Below are 23,481 nucleotides of genomic sequence, written 5' to 3'. Positions count from 1 at the left end.
AAAATCCTCTGGGGCTTTTTTTCAAAAGCACAGTGGTTTTGCCCTGCAGCTAATTAAGCAAAAATTACAAAACACTGTAAGTACAACATTATTTGCATGTTCCTGGTATTTCACTTTCACTTCTCATCAAACACACTAAATGATCCAATGAAATAACCAAATCATATCCTGCAGCACAATAGGAGCATCACAGAGTTCTTTTGATATCAGTGTGCAGTGGGAAAAGCACAGTATCTTCCTTCTTTGGGTTTGTAAGCAAACCTTGCATGCTCCTTGTAATTTAGAGCAGTCTATTCAGTCTATTTCCATCAGGCATTCTCATAACCTGTCAGCAAGACACTTCACATTCCAAATAACTAAGAAGACTTAATCAATATGGGGTTCAAAAGGAACACCAGATCACTTGAAACATATACCAGTACATATCTTTTCAAGCTAATATTCAGCTACCAAAGAAGGCAGAGAAGACCAAATGAGCGATACAGAAAAGCAATGCTGACATATCCAAATTCTAAAGCATTTTTCCTACTTTTAAACAAACAACTTAAATCCATGTGTAAATTAGTAAATATGCATTACCTCAGCCCTATTCCTATTTGATCAGTTCTTATGACAAAAATTACTATTGATTTATTAGTAAAAATATAAAGCTCTGTTAAAGTACAAAGATATCACCCAAAATTGATGTGTTCTATGCCACTAGTATTTTTCATTCCTCTTATTTAAACAATAAAAATGGAAATATTGCCACATGATACATGACATCCTATACAGAAAGAAAAATTCCCATCTCATCAGTGACATAAAAATTGATTTTTTTCATAAAGCATTGATTGAAATATTTGTAATTTTTAACACTACTCTGACAAATTGGTAATTTAATTGCAATTAATGATAAATTATTAGCTCTGATATTTACAGATAACTTCCTGATTCATATAAATTTTTTTTCAATTGGAAAAATGTTCTTTGTATAATTACATAGATAATAGATTACTTTAGTTCTAGAGACACTTCTAAACACATCCATAAGTTTATCATACACCTGTGCTGAATAAGAAGCTAGTAATACTTGAAAATTATACATTATTACTGACAAATAGAAGAACTCATGATTGTAACCCAGCTATCTGACAATTTATTTCTTTTGTAGCAAGAACCATGAGGTATTTAATGCATTATGATATCTTTCCTGGCTATAAACTCTGATTCTTGAGATACTACTGTGATGAGATGCAGCATCATGGTGTACAACAATAGATGAGTAATTCCCACTGAAGCATTGTTCCAGAAGCCAATATTCCTATTTCAACATATAGACTTTCAAATTTACCACTGATTAAGCAATGGGACTTCAGCAGATGTTTAAGGTATTGCCAATTGCCACAGTGGAAGGAACTGTGACACAGGCAACTCAGTTATGTTCTTTCAGGAAAAGATATACCAATATTATGGTCATTTAACAAAGGTTAACATAGTAAATAATTCTAATAACCTCTATAAACACCTATCCCACAAGGAAGTACTAAACAGCTGTGTAACTGCATACAAAAAAAAGTGTTTAGTATAGCTCTCAGACTCTATTAGATTAATCATTTATATTTGATAAATCATCACAAATCCACAGGGATGTGAGAAGCCACTACCTTTTCAATATTGATCTTTATGTTATGAAACACAGTAGAAATACCAAAAAAGCAAGGAGACAGATGGGGATATTAATGCATGGGAAACTTCAAAAGCCTAGAGATGCCTAATTGCCTTCCAAAGCAAACACCTGCAGATTAAATGAAACGGGTCTGTAAGTCACGCCAAGCCTTGTCAGAGAGTCCAACATCTTCTATCTTCAATTCTGTACACAGAAAAAGAGTAAAGTATCTGAGATATGCATTATGAATGAAACTACAACATTGCTTTCACAGTTGTGTTATGAAGCACCTGAGGAAACATGAGAAGAGGTTGACTTTCAAAAACCACTTGGAGACAGAAATGCGTGGGGAAAGAAGAGATCTGAGGAAGTTGATTTTTCCTTAACCTGATGTTAAACATAAAAACATTTACATTTCGTTGTAGAAAAGGTAATTTTGCTCGCAAGGAAAGAAAAACACGGGCAGTCTCAGAAACCTCACTATTTGGAGATTTATCCACAAGTTAAAAATATACGGAGGAAATTGAAAATTTTTAAATATATAACATTTAAAGTAAAAAAAAAAATGAAATCGGAATATAAATCAAATTTTTCCTACTGTGAATATGTCACATTTTTACTATGGCATAACATTAATGTCATGTGCAGTGATTTCTATACAATGTATAAGACATCAAATCAAATTTGAGCATATGCAGATTGACTTGGAGCACTAGGAATCCTTTAATTATCTTTTGATACAAAATTTAGTTCACAAATTTCACATATCAAGTCCAATATTTGGAAATAAGTTTTTGAAACAAGGGCTTGATTTATCAAAAGAAGGTATTTCATTTTGCACAACAGACTTTTGGCTCACTGTAATATCCTGTCACTATTAATGCTAAGGAATCAGGTATATACATGCATAACATCTCTGCAATGTTACAAACCCCTTCTTATTTAATACCAATGGTTGAATGTTCAAATGGTTTTGTCCAAAGTTTCCTACTTCAGTATATTCATTGTTGGAAGACTTTAATTAATATTGTAATAATTCCATACAGTTATAACTGGCATGCAGGGATCATAAGATTTTGCTAACATGCTCCTTTCTCTTCTACTCATTTAACAGCTACACAACTAATTTGGCCTTAACATATTTATTCTTAGATTTCTGTAGCATAAATTAGAGAAGTGCCACATCCTGTATCTTTCCTGGGACTTGTAATCATCCTTCATTTTATTTTCATAACCAGTCACATTTCACTTGCATGTGAAGTACCTTTGCTAGTGGACATGTCCATGTCATATATGACTCGTATATGATGTCACACTCATTCCATGTTTCAAAGAAAAAACAGAAAATTCACTGAGTAAAGGACAGTGATGCTGTAGCTGCAGAGGTACCAACCCTACAGTGGGATTTAACAAGATACTATTTTTGGTACTCTAAGATCTTTATTGCTATGGTAACATTTGCAACATTTTATTGCTTCAAAATCTTTCACTGAAGAAATTAGATTGCACAAATACAATTTAAGGAAAATACACACATACACACCGACACAACTGGACACAACTGGAAAATAAATGGAGACTTAATAAAGACTCTTTGGACTTTATTGAAAGAGAAAACTTTGAGATACATCCTCATAAACACATGCAATTTCAAACATGAAGAATTTCATTGTCACTTAGCGTTGAATAAACTAGGCACAAAGAAAAAGCAAATAAAAAACTGTTTATAAGTGTAAATTATATGGACAAAACACCCCACAGCTATTTTTCCTGTTACTAGGCTCAGGGTTTGCAACAACAGGATTCAGTTTAGTAGGATGGCACTTGGAGACTGCTGTGATTCCCAGATGGCAGGGCAGACACTGTGGGCTGTTTGTCCACCACCAGATTCAGAACTGCTGCTGCCATTCTGCTGTCGGTCGAGGTCCCACTGCCCCGTGGGCAGGGGGTGGAATGCCAGCAGGAATAGACCAACCTGTTCCAGCCCCACTGTGGGATGGCCAAGAGGAGCATGTGGAAACAAACATTCTCCTTTCCAGCCCACACCAAAATTTATGTGGATGCTTCCATGACCTGCCCCTGCTGGTTTGATTAAAGATGTAATTCAAGTTCCCCACTGCATTGTAGGCTTCCCTTGACTTCAGAACCAAAATCAGTTTTCACTAGGCCTAGAAATTAGGGGAAGGATCAGAAGGTGACATATCCCCTGAAATATCTGGAATACACTGTCTGTTATGTTGCAAATTTTTCACTTTGGTTCAGAAATAAGTAAAAATACTATCACATAGAAAGGAAGTCCCAGCTCATGGAATACTAAATATCTTTCACTGGAGATTTTCAAGAACCCTCTGGAATCAATCTTGTGCCATGTGCTCTAGGAAGACCCTGACTGAGAAGAGAGGTTGGACCAGATCCCCCACTGTGGTCTCTTCCAACCTGACCAATTCTGTGACTGTTAAATACTGGGATTTTTTGACCAGTCTCTCTTTCTATTAATTCTTAATAAATGTGATGGCAAGAGTTTAATAATTGTGTAAATAAACTAGATATGGCACAGAAAACAAAAATTAAGAAGACTGATTTTTTTCCTTTCCTCTATGCATTATTTTGAGTGTCCTGAAAAACTATTTTGGTTAGCAATAATACCTATTCCCCCTTAACTCCCTGAACTACCATATCACACACATATTTAGTTCTTAGTCTTACAAATGCATGTGCTTTGGACTCAAGCAATCACAAAGTTGCAGATTACTTTTTCACAGCTTTTACCCTCCTGAACCTAAAGGCTGTAAATTGACAGGTGCACTTTACTCTTATTTTAACACAGCAAAAATTCTAGCACAGTAAAGCTCCATTTTTATGTGGAATTCTGGTTTATAATAAAATAACAGTAACACCAGTACAAAAGAAAATTGCTTAGATGCCTGGATGCAAAATGTCAAAAACTGCAATTCAACCTTAAAAATTGCTTAAGAATTCCTATTCCTTATCAAAATTTGTGGATAGACCTGAACAACTCCTCATTTCTCATATCAGAGCACTAAAGTCATACTTTCCCATTGTATACTAATCTTTAAAAATGTGGGGTTTTGTTTTAATTAGGGCGCAGTAACTTGTTATGCAAGGAGAGTTTTTTCCCTTAGTGGTAACATTTGAACTTTCCAGAAGCTGAAATATTCCATTTACCTGGTGATTTATGAAATACTGCTAACCTACTAAAGATTTCTGCACTGATACCTTTTTCACAGTAACAGCTAAGGTTATGGATTTTATATAAATAAGAGAAATTTCCTCTGAACCAAAACATTTGGTTACTTACAGTTACTGATCTGGAGAGGGTAGAGTTTACATTTTTCAAATTTATCTTGTTATATGTCCTCAAAAAGGCCTATTAAACTATAAATCTACCTTATTTGCTCAGTACATATCTTTTGGCCTTGAAAGACCATATACAATACGAGTTAGTCATAACAGTCTCCCCATTAAAGTATAAATGTATGTGATGTATTGCACAAATACCTTTCACTAGAACATATCTATCATGTGTTTTCTATTGAGACACAAATTATTTTAGTCTCAGGGTTGGCAACAGTCACTGCATGCTATTCTTCTGTTTTTTCCAGTTGTGTTTGGCTCAGCTTCTTACTTCCAGGCAAGAATTTTGTACATGGGTATCAACTTGATATGGCAAATTTGGGGGCAAGTGTTGGCCCTTCTGGTACAGGGAGCTTTGAGGAAAACTCTTGGGTTCTTTGTAAGCTGTGATTTAAGGAAGCACACAAACTACCCTCAGTTCACGTAAGTCAGATGTGAAGCTAGCTGTTACCACAGACAACTAAGAGGCACAGCTTCCCTTCTGTAACAATTCTCTGGGAAACACACAGCCTGAAGGTTCCCTTTCTCAGCACCACACAGGTTCTATCACACCAGAGCAGCTCTGACTTCTGAGCACCTTCTTTCCAGGATAGTCTCTGATCTCACAATAATGACCCAGGGCTTGAAGCAAGTGCACTTCACCACTGAGATACTGGTGCCAGCACCTCCCCAACATGGCTTTTTGCAGAGCTCCTCCCTGCAGCACAAGTAGCCAAGAAGCTCTGCAAGAGCACAGCCAAGCCTGGTCTGGCTGTAATTCCATCTGCACCACAGCCTTGTGTATTGGAAGAGAGACAGCTGGAGAAGAAAATGCCCTGTGTCCAACTGAGCTCTTACAGCAGCTACAACATTACTGTAACTATTCCAAATGTGTTAGGATAAATTGAATTTCCATATTGATAGCAGCTGGTGACATATTGTGCAACAGGTTATTAAAAATCTACTCCTGAATTCAATGTACGTTTTAAAAAAAATTGTTATCAAAATTCTCCCAGAACTGGGTTAGGGCTCCTCCATGCTGAGTTAGGTCACCTGCTATCAGTTACTTACAGCCTTAACCAGAGCTGAAAAAGCTCCTATAAAGCACAGTGTGTTTCCATCCTTCCTGTGTTCCACCCAGCAAAAAGTTGCAGTTCTTCATATCTATTTTTCATAGTTTTCATTTTGTCTTCAAGCTGAACATTCAGAGTGCAGCCCTGCATCTGAAATTGGAGCCAATTACAATATTTTAGGATTCCTTCATTTCCAGTTTAATTTACTGCACCTGCTATTATTTAAAATTGCCATGCCCTACCTTACTGTTTCATCACAGTCATCTGTTACTGATGACTTCCAAAATTATTTATTTTGATGTGATTCATGGTGTAACACACTTTTTGGCTGTCTTGCACTGTGTGTTCACAGTTTGCTACTAGTGGACTTGCTTTGAAAATGTATATTTTGTCTTACACTTGCTACTGACTTGCTGTTTTCTACAAAGGCTTTCAGAGCTGCTGGCAGCACTGAATTCAGCACTACCATGATAGCAGCAGTATTTCTTCCTTTCTCTGAAACACAGCTCAGGAGGGAAACTGTGTTGTTAAGGCAGTTCTACAACCTTGAAGGACCTTAATCTAATTCATAAGACAATCCGCAGTCTATGAATACTGGCAGTTACACACATGAAATAAGTTGGTTTTTTTTAAAAAAAAAAAGCTGTAAACTAATCAGGAAAAAACTGGTCATAAAACCTCAGAATAGTAGAAACTCTGTTATGATATTCTGACTTACCCTGGAAACAAATAAGGTCTGAAGGACAGACATCATTCTGCATTTTAAATTCAGATAATGCAGAAAGCACCACCACTTACAGCTTACTCCATGTTTTCCACCTTGAAACTGAAAAACAAAATCAGGATTTAACAGAGGTCTCTTTTTTTATTTTATCAAAGTAGAAAACATAGTAACCTGAATGAAGAGTGGATTTGAGTTGACTGACATGGGACCTGTGACATGATAATACACATGTACATTTTGTGAATTTTAATCACTAGATACACACTGCACGAAAAAAAAAGAAGAAAATAAAGTAGAATACCTTAAAGAAGGTCATGAAGTTAATAAATGGAATCATTCTAATACTTTAGGCACAATACTATTCACAAAAAAAAATATTTTTAGTGGATCTTCTTTGAAGATGAGTAAAACCCCTTTACTTTAGGTACTTCCATTGTTCCAGTTGACAATAGACATCTCTGTTCCTGACTGCCTCTTGTCACCTTTGATTCAGTGCTCAAACTATCCCTTTATCCTGCTTTCTTTTATAACACTGTAATGACTACAGCTATTTTTTAAAAAAGAGAAAAGTGGTAAAATGGAAGTACTTTTCTAGTCTACACAACGTGATTTACTTTCTTCCAACCTATCCTCTAAAGAATTAAAAGCAAATTCTCCCATAAGAAATTTGAAAGCTTATCTCCTCACCTCCAAATCCTCTCCTCCAATCTCAAGCATTTCTTAATTCTTTGCTCATTCATATTTTCTATTTTTCTCATTCATCTTCTTCTCTCTATCCTTTTTTTGTCAAATTAAAGATGCAAATAAATCTCCTTTGCTTACAAACCTCCTTTCTTGCCTATTTCCCTTGCAGTTACCAACCCATCTTCATGCCTAGACCCAAAAAACAGCAGCTACACTTTGGATATTAATTGAATAACACCTTGGTGTTAATGGAAGTCTTTTTTTTCACTTAGGCCACGAACACCTCAAGGACCACAGAAACAACTGTCAGGACAAGGATTAAAGAGTGCTCATATATAAGCCTAAAATTGGCATAAGCACATATAAACGTAGCTATTATATTTGTGAGACATATATTTCCCTGTTTATCAGCCTACCTGAAGCCTTTGGCAATTGACTGCGCTGCTCCCACTGAACAAACCCTGGAGAGAAAGAGAACTCTTAGGTATCAGTTCCACTTTTAAAAAAAAATATATATATATAAATAATAATAATTAATTATTAATCATTACTTAGATATGGATACATGTTTATACATGGAAGCAGGAGCATCTGCATTCTAAGTGGTTTTATTTGGGAGACAAGTGCTAAATTACCTAAGCCAAGGCAATTTGCAAGTTTCACAGAAGCAGCAAGATGTCTAGAGGTTTTTATTGCTAAAAAATTATACACTTCTAGCGTTCAGTCACTTCAAAGAACTAGTAGAGTGTTTGGGGGGTTTTTTTGAACTGTGTCTTTAGTATATTCACCTTTACCCAGCCTCATCTCTTTGAGGTACTAAAATTATTAAATAAATCTAACAATTAAAAATTATCTGCCTGCTGAAACAGAGAACAGTAAGGAACAAATGACAGTATCAGTATCAAGTCTTCTGTTCAGTGTGTCTAATTCTACACACTCTAAATTTCAGTTGACATAAAATACATGACAAAAAAAAATATAGCCTGACTAGTTCATGAGTAATGGTAAAAAAATTTGCAAAACAAAGGGAAATTAAATTACTTCATTTAATACTGCTTCCAATTCCCACTTCCAAAGGGCATAGTTCACCCTTACTATGCAACAAGGGATTGTTTCAGCTCACACAGAGTGGTATGTTGCAGCATTATAACAGGCTGGTGGTTAGGTTGTTACAGCTGCAAAAATCAAAATACAGTCAGCTCTGAAATATTCCTGAGTAGTTTATCCAACCTGCACATATTAAGACTTCCAGCTTGGCTCTGTACAGTGGCACCTTTGGTCCAGCTTGTTTTATAAGCCTTTAAGGTTGCTGCTGTAGTTTCCAGATTTATTGGTGAGTCTGTAGTGCAGAAATCTGTAGTGCAAAATCATATAGCCTGCCCAGGATTCCTACTTTCGATAGGAAAATAATTTGCATCGCTGGTAGAGAAGGAAGGAAGGAAAAGAGATGGAAAACTTTGAGTCACTCTACTAAAATGTGCCAAACACAGATGAGATTATTATGGTTAAAGAGAAATTAAGCACTTAACTACAAAAGACACAGGCATACTCAAGCAGAGATAACAGCAATGAAGACTGGGTGGCAACAGTGCTCCAGAGACCGTACATTTGCTAGCACGAGCAATCCTTCACTGCTATTCCTACCCAAGAAAGTAATACATAAGCTGCACAAGACCATGCTGATATGTGGTAGAAAGTAATCATCAGCACCTCTCCTCTCCTCTGAAAGGTAGATAGGGAAAAGGAAGGCTGCTAAGGTAAAAGGCTTGTTAAGGGTAAAGGCTGCTAAGGGTAAAGGCTTGTTAATCACAGCGCAACATTCGGTTCCTCAGGTGTCCCATTCCAGCTCCTCACACTCCTGTGCCATCCTCATGTGTAGATTTTCTGTCCAGGGAAAGCAGTCTCTGATGATGGCAGCAATCAGTCCCACTTATCCAAATACAGAGGCAGAACATAATTGGGCACATGTTCTGTGGTGCATCTGGGCTCTCTGGTTTCTATACAGTGAAACAAATATAAAAGAACAAAGAGGAAAGTGGCCCAGGCAATAGGGAGATTAAAGTTGACCTGACCTAGAACTAAATGGAAATTTCCTGCAAAAAGTATTGCTTTTCTTGGGGTATTTATTTCAGCAAAATACCACTGGCAGGAAAATGTTTCATATGCTAACTGTATAATCAGCCTATGTGAAAAAAGCAATTTTACAAAGGCATGGAAACACTTGAGGAACAGATTCATTTGACACACCATATCCTTGTCTGCCTTTGTTCACGCTATATCTTTTCAACACTGCAGAAGGAGAGACTCACAAGATTTGTAAGAATTTTCTCTGAATGTAAAACCTGTTGAAGAAATTAAATGAAACTGCCTTTAGGGTTTGCTCTACATGACAAATCTAGGGGCTTTAACTTAAATTGAATAGAAACAAAACAACTGGGAAAAAAAAGCTTTTCATTCTTTTTAACTGACTATCATTAGTTCCTTTTTTTTATTAGTAGCTTGATAATTTTGAATAAAAAAGAATCCATCCATCTCTATTCCCTGTGTCAAAAAATGTCAAAATATAGAATTCTTTTTGCTTATTTTTTGTTTTTTCCTTCCATTTTATAAGAGTATTTTTGAAATGAATTAAATTGACTTTGCCTCATCCTTTAGTCAGTGTCCTCTAATGCAGAGACTAGATGACTAGAGATTTCATTGGTGATGGATGTTTTAATTATTTGGTTTTCTTCCAGAAGTTTTTGGTAATGATAGCAATAATGAGTATGACTCCTGAGATTCCTTCACGAGGAGGAATGTATTTATATTTCTATAAAAACATGCAATAACTATCAGATTAGTGGTCTCTCTGCAGTACTGTTTCTCCCTATATATAGAAAATTATTCTCTTACTCAGGAAGAATAATTTTCTTATACACTGCAACCTTGTTATCCAAGGCCTACAATCTCAGGAATGCAAAAGCTACATATTGCCAGGCATAAAAATAAAATAGAAGCAAACAAGACACAGTGTAGTTATCACACAACAGAAGCAGCATCACTTAGCTGATGGAGACCATACTGATGAACTCCAGAGAGAAAAGCAGACTAATTATTGACCACAGAGTACAAATTAGGGTTTGCATGTTAAAAATAAGCTGGTTTACATCAATAAACCCTGAAATTCACTCTAGCTTTCATTTAAGACTTGGTATATTTGACATTCTATTTTTTAGTATATCTACATTACTGCCATTTATGTGCTGATTAAACTATAAAAAGATATTAAATAGTGCCATCTAAAATCACATGTAAATTAAATTATCCAGATTTGCTATATGGATAACTACTGCTCAGATGGTATCTAACCATCTAATTGATTAAACTTAAAACCTAAATAAAATTACTAAGGTGGCATACTTATCTCCACATAAAATTAATGGAGAAAGTTAAGATCCTAGATGAGTTGAATTGTATTTAAGTACTTTGGTTTTGCCACAGAAATCAGATCACTGAAATGGAGTTTGAATCTAGTGATGACATGCACCAGATGACATACATGATGAGCTCCCAGGTCCTAAACTACAACTTCAAATTTTTTTTTTTTTTCTCATTCATAACACAGGAAGATAGGCTTCTGTGTGAGGCATTTTTTTTGGATTAATAAAATCAAGCAGTAGAATGTCTCCTCAGAAAAAATATTCTTTATGACTCAACAGCTACTTTAGGGTTTTTTTATAAATTTGTTCAGTGGAGTTCAGTGTTGGATGTTTTCCACTCTAGCTAGAAATCTACAAGTGGGCATGTGACAAACACTGCAAGACAAATATGCACAAGTACATACTGTCCCTAACATCCTATCCACCATGATAATCATCATTATTCATTAAAGCTGCCTAAAAAGAAAAGAAACACAGCAATCCATGATACATGAAGAGTTGTTCTGCTCAGATCTGCATTTTTGCTGAACTTTGTCATGACCTTGAATGCAAATCAGTCTGGGATGTATGTGTCCTAGAGATTTATTGCTGTGGTTTGCTCCAATCTTTTCTTAATAAACTGAGTCAAAAATAACTCAGACAGCTCATTACTTATAGCATGATGCATTTTCCCCTTAATTTTGGGGATGGCAAATGTCTTCATTATTCTTAGAGCAACATGTGCTGTGTGATACCTACTGTGCCACAAAAACCAGTCTAGTCCTCTATGCACCATCTGCTAAAAGAATAATCACCCTGGGAAGTATTTCTCTTTGGCAACTTACCTCACACTATTTTCTGCCTTGAATGTCTTTTACTGCATTAATGTTTGCTTAGCTCTGAGATTTATCTTTCCTATTCTCTGCATATTATTTAAAGTTATTAATAAAATTGAAATAATCTCCTTTGCCATATTTGGGTTGTCTACAATGTAACTGAAATGAAACATTTTAGAGAGTTACCTCAATGGAAACTCCATAGCAAAGAAAATTCTTGTGGCATTAGCATCAAATGTTCTATGCAAAGGAATTGTTTTTCTTCAAGGACTTTTCCAGTAAATCACCATAAAAATAGCATTTTTCTTGATGTTTCCATTCTATACTAGTGTATTTTGCCAGCTTTTTTATTTAAAAGACATTTTGTAACATAAAGAGTATTTGCTTCAGTTTTAATCCTCCATTTGTTCAGTGCTTTATACCTAGTCAGAGCCAACAATGGCTGTTTCATTTACATTTTAGTCATAAATCTGCATTTCCAGGGGCAGCATTAGACTCACTAAGAAGCAGTGGAATTGGTTCCTTTATCACTATGGTCCCTTTATCACCATGTTGTCTGTTCTCTGGAAATTGTTAACTCTGCACTGTTCATTAGTCACTCTTCTTCCTTGCCCAGCATTTGTGGGCATTATGATATATAAGCACTTGTTACATGTACAAAAATGTGACTTATCTAATAAGTTGCACCTTGTTGAACATGGCAAGGCAGGGGTGTGTCATCTTCTTGACTAACACTCATGTTAACATTTTCTGTTTCCAAAGTTAAAAAAGATCCACAAAAACATAAGCAATTTGCTTTATCTAAGATCAAAATGTAATTATTTATTCTGTCATAGATTAGTCCTCACTTTGATGGCAATTGTTACTTTTTAAACCGTCAATTTATTATTAGAAATTTTCTTACTAGCATATTCCTGGGCAGGGATCTCATCTCACTTGTGCCATATTCCGGGACTAAAAGTATTGTCTAGACATTTTGCTTTGATTTGTTTGAAATCCATACAGAATAAGGGAACAAATTTTTCAGAGTAAAACTGAAACTATACTAACCACAACTTCATAAAAAGCAATGAAGACCTCGTCTCCTTAACTCATTTGGACACAATATTTCTACCATACCATTCTTCCACATCCAACTCTCTAATTGATCCCAGCAATGAAGATTTAAGTTACTTGGAACCTGTTTTTTCTTTCCAGCATGCAATAATTCCCCCTTATTTCAAATTAATTATTCAGTTCTTTCACTGTAGGGCAAATAGACAGATCACACTTAGGCACAATCATCCATATGGAGTCTGCAAGAGTTTCTATCACAGAAAGAACAAATAAAGAACAAGAAAGAACATAGTCATATTCAAGTATGATAATAAATAAAATCTTAAGGAATTAGCATGAAACATGTCAATCAATCAGAGTGGTTTGAGGTAACACAACCACTACAATGCTATCAATAGGCAGAAAATACATATTTTAGCTAGGAATTGTGCAAAGAATGACTTTGGGTTCTATTAGTATTCATGGAAAATGGTGACATTCTTTATGAAGGACATGTTAATTTTTGTCCTTTCATGTTGCTAAACCTATATCCTTTTCATGGGCTTTTATCCAAAATATATCATCTTCATGTTTTTGATAAGTGGGATCAGAACATCTGCTTCCTTAGCCTTTTTACCACTGCCAGGAATTAGCCATACTCTTTGACATTTTAACTGTCTCTGAGACTGGATATTTGAGGCACATAAAACAAAAAGGCATCCTCTTGGAGCAAAATTTCATTTCCCTATTTTTATTCCATTTATGGTTTTTATTTTTAACCAGTATTTCAACTGAAATATTGGAAGAGGCCTAGCTTATGGCTTTTACTGTGAGTTTTTTTAACTATGAACACAAATTTGAGTTTTGAAGTACTTCGTACGTACAGCAGATAGAGAAAAAAGTCCTACAATATTGTTTCAAATGCTAAAGGCTTCAAATATTAAAGCCTTTTTCCTACTCACAGGACAGAGGCTCTAGAGAAATAGAGAATGTTTTAAAATTTCCATTATGAATTCTAATTTTTTGAATCAAGGTGACTGGCTGCACAGAATCATAGAATACGCTGAGTTGGAAGGGACCCACAAGGGTCACTGTGTAAAACTGCACCCCTGCACAGGATGGCCCCAAGAGTGACACCATGAGCCTGAGAAGATAGTCTGAAAGATTCTTGAACACTGGCAGTGGTCACTTATGTGCTGTGCCCACTTTCCTGGGAAGCTGTTCCAGTTCCCAAACACTCTTTGGGTGAAGAACCTTTTCCTAATATCCAACCTAAACCTGCCCTGACAGAAATTTGGGCCATTTCCTCAGGTCCTGTCCCTGGTCACCACAGAGAAGAGGTCAGTGCCTGTTCTTTTGCATTTCTTTGCTGAAGACCTCAATGAGGTCTCTCCTCAGTCTCTCCTTCTCCAGTCTGAACAGACCAAGTGATCTCAGCCTCTCCTCATACAGCAAAGGAAGGGTTGGTCTCTGATGGCACATTTTTATGCCTTACATGCTGGAAGTTACTGTTCTACAGTGACTACTTTTTAAGGAAGAATATTTTTCATAGAACCTTTCCATATGCTACTATATAAAGATGGAGAAAATGAAAATCAGAGACACAATCCAACAGCAGAGGGGGAAAAAGTGCCTATGGCAATATAAAAAGGAGCAAAACCAAGATGTTCACACTATTAATTTGCAACTTACTAGAGGGAAGGTGGGAGATGAAAGACAAAATAAAAAAACAGAAGGAAGACCTATAATGTCTTGATGTCTGAAAATCCCACTAAGAAAAGAAGAAACCCAGAAAAGACTAAGTAGGAAATGATTTTTTGAAAATCTGCTAACAGCACTGTTACTGTAGCAAACACTGATGACTGGCTGTACTCTCTCCTCATAGTTATGCCCTTGTTTTTGCTAATATATTTATAAATTGTGTCAGAAAATGGGTAAATAATTTTGCAGGGAAATCCTCTTGATTTTTTAAAGCGATCATCTTCGATCTCCTTCTTGTCCTTTTCTACTTATATCCACTTCTAGTCCCCATCTTTACATGTTTTTATAGTTTTACTCTGAAATAAAAATGTAAAAAATGTGTCTGTCAGATCTTACCTTAAATGAAAATCTAGAGATGTAAGGTTTAGCAGGCAGATGAAGATTTTAACATAAATCTGTTTAATTAAACACAAGAAATGAGAGAAAAAAAAAAGTACTTACTATTGTTTGTATTTAATTTAGCATTTGTGAAAGAACATGTCTCTACTCAAAATATTGTCCATCTATAATTGATTGAACTTGCCACAATTAACAGCAATATCTTTTGCAACTCTCTAAGAAGAAAGTTTTATTATGAGACCACATTACCGCTGACATTTAGTCCCAGGTTCACAGAATCCAAATGTTAGATAAACACTGCTCCACAAAAAGGAATCTGAACAATTTGCTCACACACCAAATGACTTTGTTGACTTGGGTAGGAGCTTGTCACTAACATTTAACAAAATCACATGCCTGTTTTTAAAAGCTGGAAAAGGCCACTTCTTTTCATATGCAAAGCCTGGGTGTTTTTTGCAGAGTTACCTGAAAGCTGCACTTTTGCAGAATACAACAGTGGGTTTTGGCTCATCTTCTTTCAAACCTTATCAAAACCATTTATATTTGAACAGTAATGGATGATGTGCTCATACTTTACCAGGTATTTTCATTACTTTACGACAGCCAAGGCTCCAGGAAAAAAAAATCCAAATATGATTAATGATATAGCAGATTCCTGTAATAGTGGTAAAATATGCAGCTATCTAAAAACGCACAGAAACAGTTTTGCAATGATGAACTGCCAAGGAGATTAATTCCTCTAGAGCACTTGCTCTGTGCCACATGTGATTCTCCCATTCACATAAGAAATTCCTTCGATCCTAGCAGGAGTTAGTCACTGCTCTGTGTACAATCCATTCCCTTGTAAAGAAGCCCTTCTCTCTGCAGACATGCCTACATGGTCACCATGTGAAGATGAATGACTTAGCTCAGCCTTTGTACAATCTTACATGGCTGCCAGAAGAAAACTGGCTTCTATCCCAGTCTCTTGAAATATACATGAAGCCACTTGCAGATTGTGTGTATTTGAGCTTATAGATGTATCTCAACTCTTTCTTTGTCAAGTCAAAGTGCCACCAAATCAATAGTGTCAGCTTCTGCCACAAGTCTACCAGTGCAGAATGCTGAGGAACCTCATTTATTCAAACTTCATTCCATTAGATGTAATAATCTGTTGAAAGGGATTTCGGGGTACCAAGTCCGTGAGTTCCAAACCCAACACCTGAAGAATTTTAGACATTTCCTTGCGAGAAAATTTCCACTTCTATTTTAATTTTGTATTCCACATACTAGTAATAATACCATAAAATTTCCCAAAAAGTAGTTCTGGAAATAATTATTGTTTTAAAAAAACACTCTCAGAATACAAAATCCCAAGTAAATGTGTAAAGTACTAAATAGCACCAATAGTATTAAAAGGTATGCTATTTTCTTCTTTCCAGTCATCATCTTCCAAGGATATAAGACACAAACTGTGAGCTTGAAAACTTTCAATTTGAAAAACAAAATATTTTCTGGAGAATAAATGGAAATATACCCATAAGGGCTGAAATGACAACACAAGCAGCAATTTATAGCATGCAAAAACTCCATCTGCAGATGTTTTCGGTGCCAAAAGGCTGAGTTTGGTTTAAATGAACATAAACAGTTTGATTTTCATTGCAAGTCACAAGTTTTCCTAGTTCATACTTTATTCCCCCAGTGGAGATTAATGCAGACAAATTCTTTATTTCACATTGACATTTTCTACTCTCATACAGAGATATCACACCCCTGGGTACCTATGACCTTTCTCACATTATGAAGAGAAAGGAATACATGGAACTTTTTATAATGAGAGCAAAAGCAGCATAATATAGACACCAATGAGAACAATGCTCTTGGCAAACAGGAATAATGAAGGAATCATCTAACATGGAAACTTCACTACGTGCTCTCAGAGCAGAGCAATGACAGAAAAAACCTCAAAGACCAAGTTATACCTGACTTACAGATGGATAGATAAGCACCGAGATTACACAAAAGAGGAAACACACGATCTCCTGACTGAAAACTGCAATAAGTCATCAGAGCAACTCACACAGCTCACAACATCCTGCTTGTCAATCTCTTCCCAAAGGCACAACAGATAATGACAGGCTGCAACATGAGTAAATCTTTCTGCCACCTTCCTGCCACCTTGAACAGGGGATGACAGACCCCTTCACATGTCTACACATCATCTTGCCATGGCACCAACATCCCTATCATCTTGTGCATCAAAATCACTCAATGATTGTTCAAAGGACTCTATGACGCCTGTCTTAGTAAAAGATTAAAAAACTCGAATCCCTACTTCCTTCTTCAAGGTATTATGACTTTACTGGCTGCTTAGCATCAGCCCCCTAGCAGCTATAATATTTTAATATAGAAGAAAGCTACATGCATGTTGTCTATGGGCATCCTACAGATTAAAGGAAACTGGTTCGTGAGTTAGTCCCAAGCATTATTATATTTGTATAGTAAAGACAGAGGATATTGCAGTGGAATTCTCCAGCTCTCAGAGAGACATTAAACTATTTGCTTTTAGTGCAATACGCATACAGTGCAATAAATACCTCTACCAAAAACACTAGAGCAACTTGTGTGGAAAATTCCTTGCAATATCATTCCAATCCACTTGTTGAATTTAGTGACAAGTTCAGTTGCATCCGAAGTAAATCTAATCAAAAGAGCTTAAGTATAAATTACTGAACGTGTCATGGTCTCACAGACAATACAAGCTGTGACCAACTATAGAAGACACTTGGCATTTAAATATCTTTTACTATTTCTTTGGCATAGTACCTGAGTTTGTTCAACTTAACTGGCAGCTGTACAAGAAACAAGAAAAATTAGTCTAGTAACATCACAAAGATCATTATGATTCACAAACTGAGAGAGCAGCAAATGGTTTAATACGGGGTTTAAGGACAAACAATATCTTTTATTATTTACATTACTTCCTTAGTTTCCAGAAAAGTATGCACAGAACATCTTCTAGGAGCATAAAGGGTTGTAATCCTTTCTATGGAGTCAGGCCTTTTGTGACAAATCACCACAGTACTTCTAAGAGGCATATAATCAGAAATCATAGATTAAGCTTCACCCTCACACTGAATGGAAAATGTCTGCAGAGCTCAAGGAGAGCAAGGGTCAGTAGATCTCTGTGAATTAGAAAGACCAGGCAGCATTGTTACATGAGCTAACTAAGAGAAAATTTGTCTGCAAAGATGAATTCTAAGAAGATTTGAAGTCATTAAGGGAAGTGCTCTAGCTCATGCTAGACTTAAAACTGCAGATTCATTCAATTTGTAGTAGTCCATAATACCAGCCATACGGGTCAGCAGCTGAATAACCTGATGTGGCTGCCACACACAGAACAGCAGCTTGCAGTGACTGCAAATGCAATCAGAGAGACACCAAATATTCCATCATATAACTTGAGTATTCACCACTGTAAAAACTTTAAAGACACACTGTCCCTATTTATTGCATTATGATTCATACTCATCTTCTGTAGCAACTTTAGATCTAAATACTGGATTTTATATCCCACTTGGAATTCATAGATATACCCATCAAAGGAGAACTTTTAATAAAAACTTCACAATTTTGACATCTGAATGAAGTTCATTATCCCAACACTTAAGGCAATGACTGAATTTAAACCCTGAGATTAATTTTCAGTTAATTGCACAGATATTAAGGGTGATCACATTAAGGCTGGTGGCTCTTACTATTTTTAGAAGTCAAGATAAGTAACTACTAAGTCCTATTTCAGCAATGTTTGAAAACTATTTTCATGTTAAATGAAAATTCAGTACAATACTGGATAGCAATATCATTCATAGTACAATAGAATGTAAACTTTCAGCTAAGTGTCCTGAACATCACAAAATCTAATTTTAATCCCTGTTTTCAAATTCTGTGCATTTTAAAAAGCTTTGAGGAATACAGATATTCAGAAACATAGTTATCTTAGGCAATTATGGAAATGATGTTAGCACTATGGAAGCATAATATTTCCATTCATCTCTTCCACTTTCATAGAACCATAGAAGGAGAAACGTTTCATTTTCACGCTGAATGTGCTGTCTACACTATGAGCTTCATTCATTAGTTTTCAGAAGAATATTTTCATGTCTGATAAATAGCATTTCTGGGCCAATTTTACAGCTGTGTGTCAGACAGAAACAATAAAAAGGCATGTTCACACTGGATCATTATCCAATCTGATCACATGTTCAAACATCCATAAATTATGTGATCTTTTGCAATTACAAATATTATGTGGTTTCTGTATATTCAGCTTGTTAAATATTTTCAAAAATCAAATTTAATCCATCATTCTTTTTTTTTTCTCTAAGTCCATTCATCTGCAACATCCAACGGAGATCAGCTACTCCCTTTGTATGCTGGTTCATGCCAGACTCTTATTCTCTTGAGTGTTTTTTTCTTTTTCACACGCCACCATAAAATTTTGTTTGGAATGTACTAGAAATGTTACTATAATTTGGATAGTAATTAGAAAATTCCTCCTCATAATATTTATGTTATTACCTGAAATGGATGTTCTATAGCAGGAGATCATCTGGTTTGCAAAATCTCTATTATGCATCTTGTACTGGATTTCCCATCATTCAATGTCTTTAAGATGCTGATGATGTGTGAAATTACATACACAAGTGTTATAAAGATATCTGTCAACATCTAAAAAGCCTCAGATGTACCAGAAGCCAAATTTAGGGATCAAGCTCAGTAAAATATTCTGTTTATCTAAAGGGATTTTAAAAGAACAATTTTGCTAAACCCATTTACTTCTTTACACTCTGCTAAGAGAATTTAGTATTTATTATCTTCATTTTATTTTTCCCCATAGAACTCAGTGGCATAGATCCTCCTTCCTGCAAAATCTGTCATTACATTATGGATTCTATAGATTCATCTCTGTTTCTGTGTCATATATTTATTTTAATAAATAAATATATGTGATCCAGGAAAAGAACCACTGCTCCCAGCTGTAGTCAAGCAGTACCAAGTACTCTCCTTACACTAGAACAAACTCCCTTTTATTATAGAAACATGACAAAAAGGTAGCAGTACCACTACTCTGCCTCACTCTTGCAAAATAAGTACCCCACTTTTGAAACAGGGATTTAAAGATTAAAAGACAGTTATTAAAGAAACTGAAGTCTAAGGCACATCATTCAGTCACCATGACTTAACAAGCAGTCATGCACCAAGTGAACACAGTAATAGCCTATGTATGACACCACATTTAAAAGAATTACAAATTTAGTGCAGAATGAGAGAAAAAAAATTAGTACCTTGCAGATGACTTGGCAGGCTGAGACAGTGAAAAGCTGAGATTCTGGAAATAGTATCTATAACCCCTGAAAAAATAGCAACAACGCAGTCAGCTATTAGCGCTCCATCATCCTGTATCCATCCATAAACATGGCACACACTGACACAGCATACACATGAGCTTTGGCACAACTTGCAGAGATATATGTCTGCTTCTAGAAAGGCCATTCATTTATTTACACAAGAGACCCCCATTCTGGATTGACAAATAAAATAGGTGCTTTTAAATCAGCCTAATGATTTGTTCGCCCCTGAGACACAAAATTTTGTCCTCTGTGGAAAATAATACTTTATCATGATGCCCAATTATTCTTTCTGTTTAGCAGGCAAATGGGAATTAGTTCAAAGTCATACTAATTCTCTGTATAAATAATTTGGTACACATGTTTAAGCTGTCCATGATGGGCTTCTGGGAAAGTAAGGACACACACACCAATACATATAAAATTCAAAACCAACACAGATTTTTCTATTTGCTATACATCAAGACTTAAGTAGAAGTTAAATTAGTGCCTGAATACATGTAGTCACACAATTTAATGGGTGCAAATATCACTGTTTAAGGTTATAAATAGCAAAAAATATTGGTTTTTAAAATGTTTATAACAGCAAAAAGTGAAGTTACATAATAGACCTTGAAAACAGGGTATAAAGATTTTAGAATAAGAAAATCACTATAGAAGTTTTAGTCTTATGTGTATCTGAGAAAGAAAAATCCAGTTTAAGCCTTACTGCCAATGGACAGAGAATTAAGGGTAGCATCATAATGCACATGATAAGCCATTTCCTTCTGTTAATTCTGTATTCCAAACTGTCTTATTGGGATCCTTCCAGAGGGTAAATCTAAACTGCAATACCAAGATGGGAAGAAAAGGTTGACAGTTAGCTTGCAGTACTATTGTACTGTCTTAATCTATCACAATAGATCCCAGTTTGGTTTACCACTGTTTATCTGCATTTATTCATAAACAATAGAATGGAAATATAAACACATTCAATGCTGTATTACAAAGAGCTTGTAGTGAGAAAGAGACAAGTTTTGTTAATGTCATGTTTAAACATCAGGCATTGAAATAGACTTTTAATTTTTCTTTGAATTGTTACACAGATAGAGGAAAAAAGACTTTATCAAGATATAAATACAGAATCACCTATTATTTCTGAGACACATTGAAAATGCCTTACCTTTCTGAAATATCCTTACCAGTACTGAATCTCTGCTGGACTTAAAATCAAAACTTGCAAATAACTTTCCCTGGGAAACTGACAAAGGTGAGGAAACATCTTAGAAAAAAATCTTGAGAAAGAGGCAGATGACCAAGCCAGCAGAAACACTGTGCCAGATGTGCAAAGGGAGTGAACACTTAATTTACAGTGCAGTCCTCAAATATATAACTTAGATCTTACAAAACCATGCTCAGATACCACTTTTCTTGAGGCAGCCAGGATTCTGAGTACATTAACTGGAAATGATGTTTCACTTGTATTTTGCATAATTCTGGCACCTTTAACATAGAAGACAGTAAGGTTCATTATGCCTTTTGACTGAGGAGCTATGCACCTATCTCATGAAGAGAGCCTTGATACCGAGGCTATAACCTAGTCTGGAACAAGGCACTCTCCTATGAAAATTGTTTCTCAAAGTTCAGAATAATTATAGGCTAAATAAAGAAAAGGCAGAACTATCTCTACAAGCTGGCAACCAGAGCACTCAATATGGAATGGAGAGACTTGAATTCAATATTTTCAATGTCTATTATTTATTCTACATTCTCATATATTCTACACTCTCATGAATTCCTTACTGACAGATCCAAAGTCAGCTACTTACTTTAACATATGCTTACAGAACTAATCAGAGGTTCATTTTGGGATGAAACTATGAGAATTTAAATAAAAATTGGGATTCAGTCCTACCTAAGTATAATCTTTAATTGTCTACATTCTTCTAAATCAGCCCATCTATTTTACACTCCTGTCTCAGGTTGGAGGTGCATATTTAACTACAACAATCACAGAGAGGGCCTAAAGACTTGTTAAACAGACATAGTTAACTTCCAGATGATTAAAATACAGCTAGAATCCTACTCAGAGAAGTTCAGGTTCTCAAGACTGAGTAGAACTTTAGTTTTGAAAATCAGCAGTAGTGACTAATTTCTTCCTGGTTTCAATAACAACACTTAGTGAGAAATGAGACAGGTTTACTTTTAGCTCACGTCTGAAATAGCATTGTCAGTAAAAATCTATTGACTTAAACAGGCTTTGGAAAGAAATGTAATACCAGAAAAAAACATATTCATAGGTCAACCTCAACTACTTGACTGGTTTGTTATGCAATTATTTTATGGTCAAAATGCTGAGATCTGGCGCTCATATAATGTTAATAAGCCAAAATACACAATGTATAGTGAGTCAGAAAAGCAAATGTGTGTAATCTGTCCTTCTCAAACGTTTGGTGCTTGTGAGTGACTGGGATGTTAATGGTTACTGGCTTAAATATTTGGCCATCTGTGGAGGTGGCAGGGTGCTTTGCTGGGACCAGGTTTGCAACCCCAGACAGGCAGGAGGGCAGGTTTTGAGCACATAGTAGCAAAGTCTCTGATGTCCATAAGACAGAGGGGTGAACACTTGCCACCAGAGGCTGTGGGGTTTGAGCCAGATAAGGGAAATGGATGATAATAAGCAGATCCTGCAAGGTGGGATAGTGCTTTTTTATCATTCCAGTGTCCTCCCCCCAGCCCAGCCTGGGAAAGGTCACATCCATATGGGGCATTCACATTCACACACGTTGGCCTGAGAATGTTCATCCCTTCTCAGTGGGCACAGCTGGCTCAACTGCACTGATGTAAGAGGCAGCTTTGTGTCTTAGAAAGGTTCATAAACCATCAAAGACCCCCAAAGCACCCCCCAGGCTCATTTCTGGGGCCTTCCACCAGAGGACTGTGCGTGATCCACAGTGTTGAAACAGTAAAATGTACACCCAGGGGAGGTAGTGGGCTGCTTCCCATCTAACCTCAGTGTATTTTAACCAATTGGGCTTTGTGTTTCATGGAATTTCCTCACTCCTGGTGGATCAAGATTGCAACCATCACTTCGGCAAACAGATATTGAATCTGCAACAATCAACTTTCATCTCTGGATCAACAGGTGGTAATGTCTTTCTACTCTTATCCTTTCTCTTTTTTTCCCCCCATACATTTTCTGAAGTGTTATTTTTATTCCCTTATATTGCTGCATTTAAGTAGATAATATCAACCAAAAT

General features: G+C 35.9%; 1 protein-coding gene across 3 annotated transcripts in view; it reads right to left on the bottom strand.

Moving 5' to 3' along the window:
• The window catches only part of LOC143693955 (uncharacterized), a 183,785-nt gene that overhangs the window by 68,867 nt on the left and 91,437 nt on the right, over positions 1 to 23,481 (bottom strand). The window contains exons 4-10 of one of the 3 annotated variants that reach the window (XR_013182072.1): positions 20,180 to 20,245; positions 14,850 to 14,908; positions 9,194 to 9,480; positions 8,714 to 8,902; positions 7,900 to 7,944; positions 6,794 to 6,901; positions 6,074 to 6,225 (exon numbers count right to left, since the gene is read on the bottom strand). Coding sequence is in view for 1 of the 3 variants with exons in the window: in XM_077177238.1 (XP_077033353.1) it covers positions 6,874 to 6,901; positions 7,900 to 7,944; positions 20,180 to 20,245; positions 20,952 to 21,003 (191 nt within the window). In the remaining 2 variants the exon portion in view is untranslated. Of the gene's footprint in view, positions 1 to 6,073; positions 6,226 to 6,793; positions 6,902 to 7,899; positions 7,945 to 8,713; positions 8,903 to 9,193; positions 9,481 to 14,849; positions 14,909 to 20,179; positions 20,246 to 20,951; positions 21,068 to 23,481 lie in introns of all 3 variants that reach the window. The other 2 variants (XM_077177238.1, XR_013182073.1) reach the window with 2 other exon arrangements.

The sequence above is a fragment of the Agelaius phoeniceus genome, chromosome 4 (assembly GCF_051311805.1).
Source record: "Agelaius phoeniceus isolate bAgePho1 chromosome 4, bAgePho1.hap1, whole genome shotgun sequence".
NCBI classification, from domain to species: Eukaryota; Metazoa; Chordata; class Aves; order Passeriformes; family Icteridae; genus Agelaius; species Agelaius phoeniceus.
This window is presented reverse-complemented; position numbering and strand designations above follow the sequence as displayed.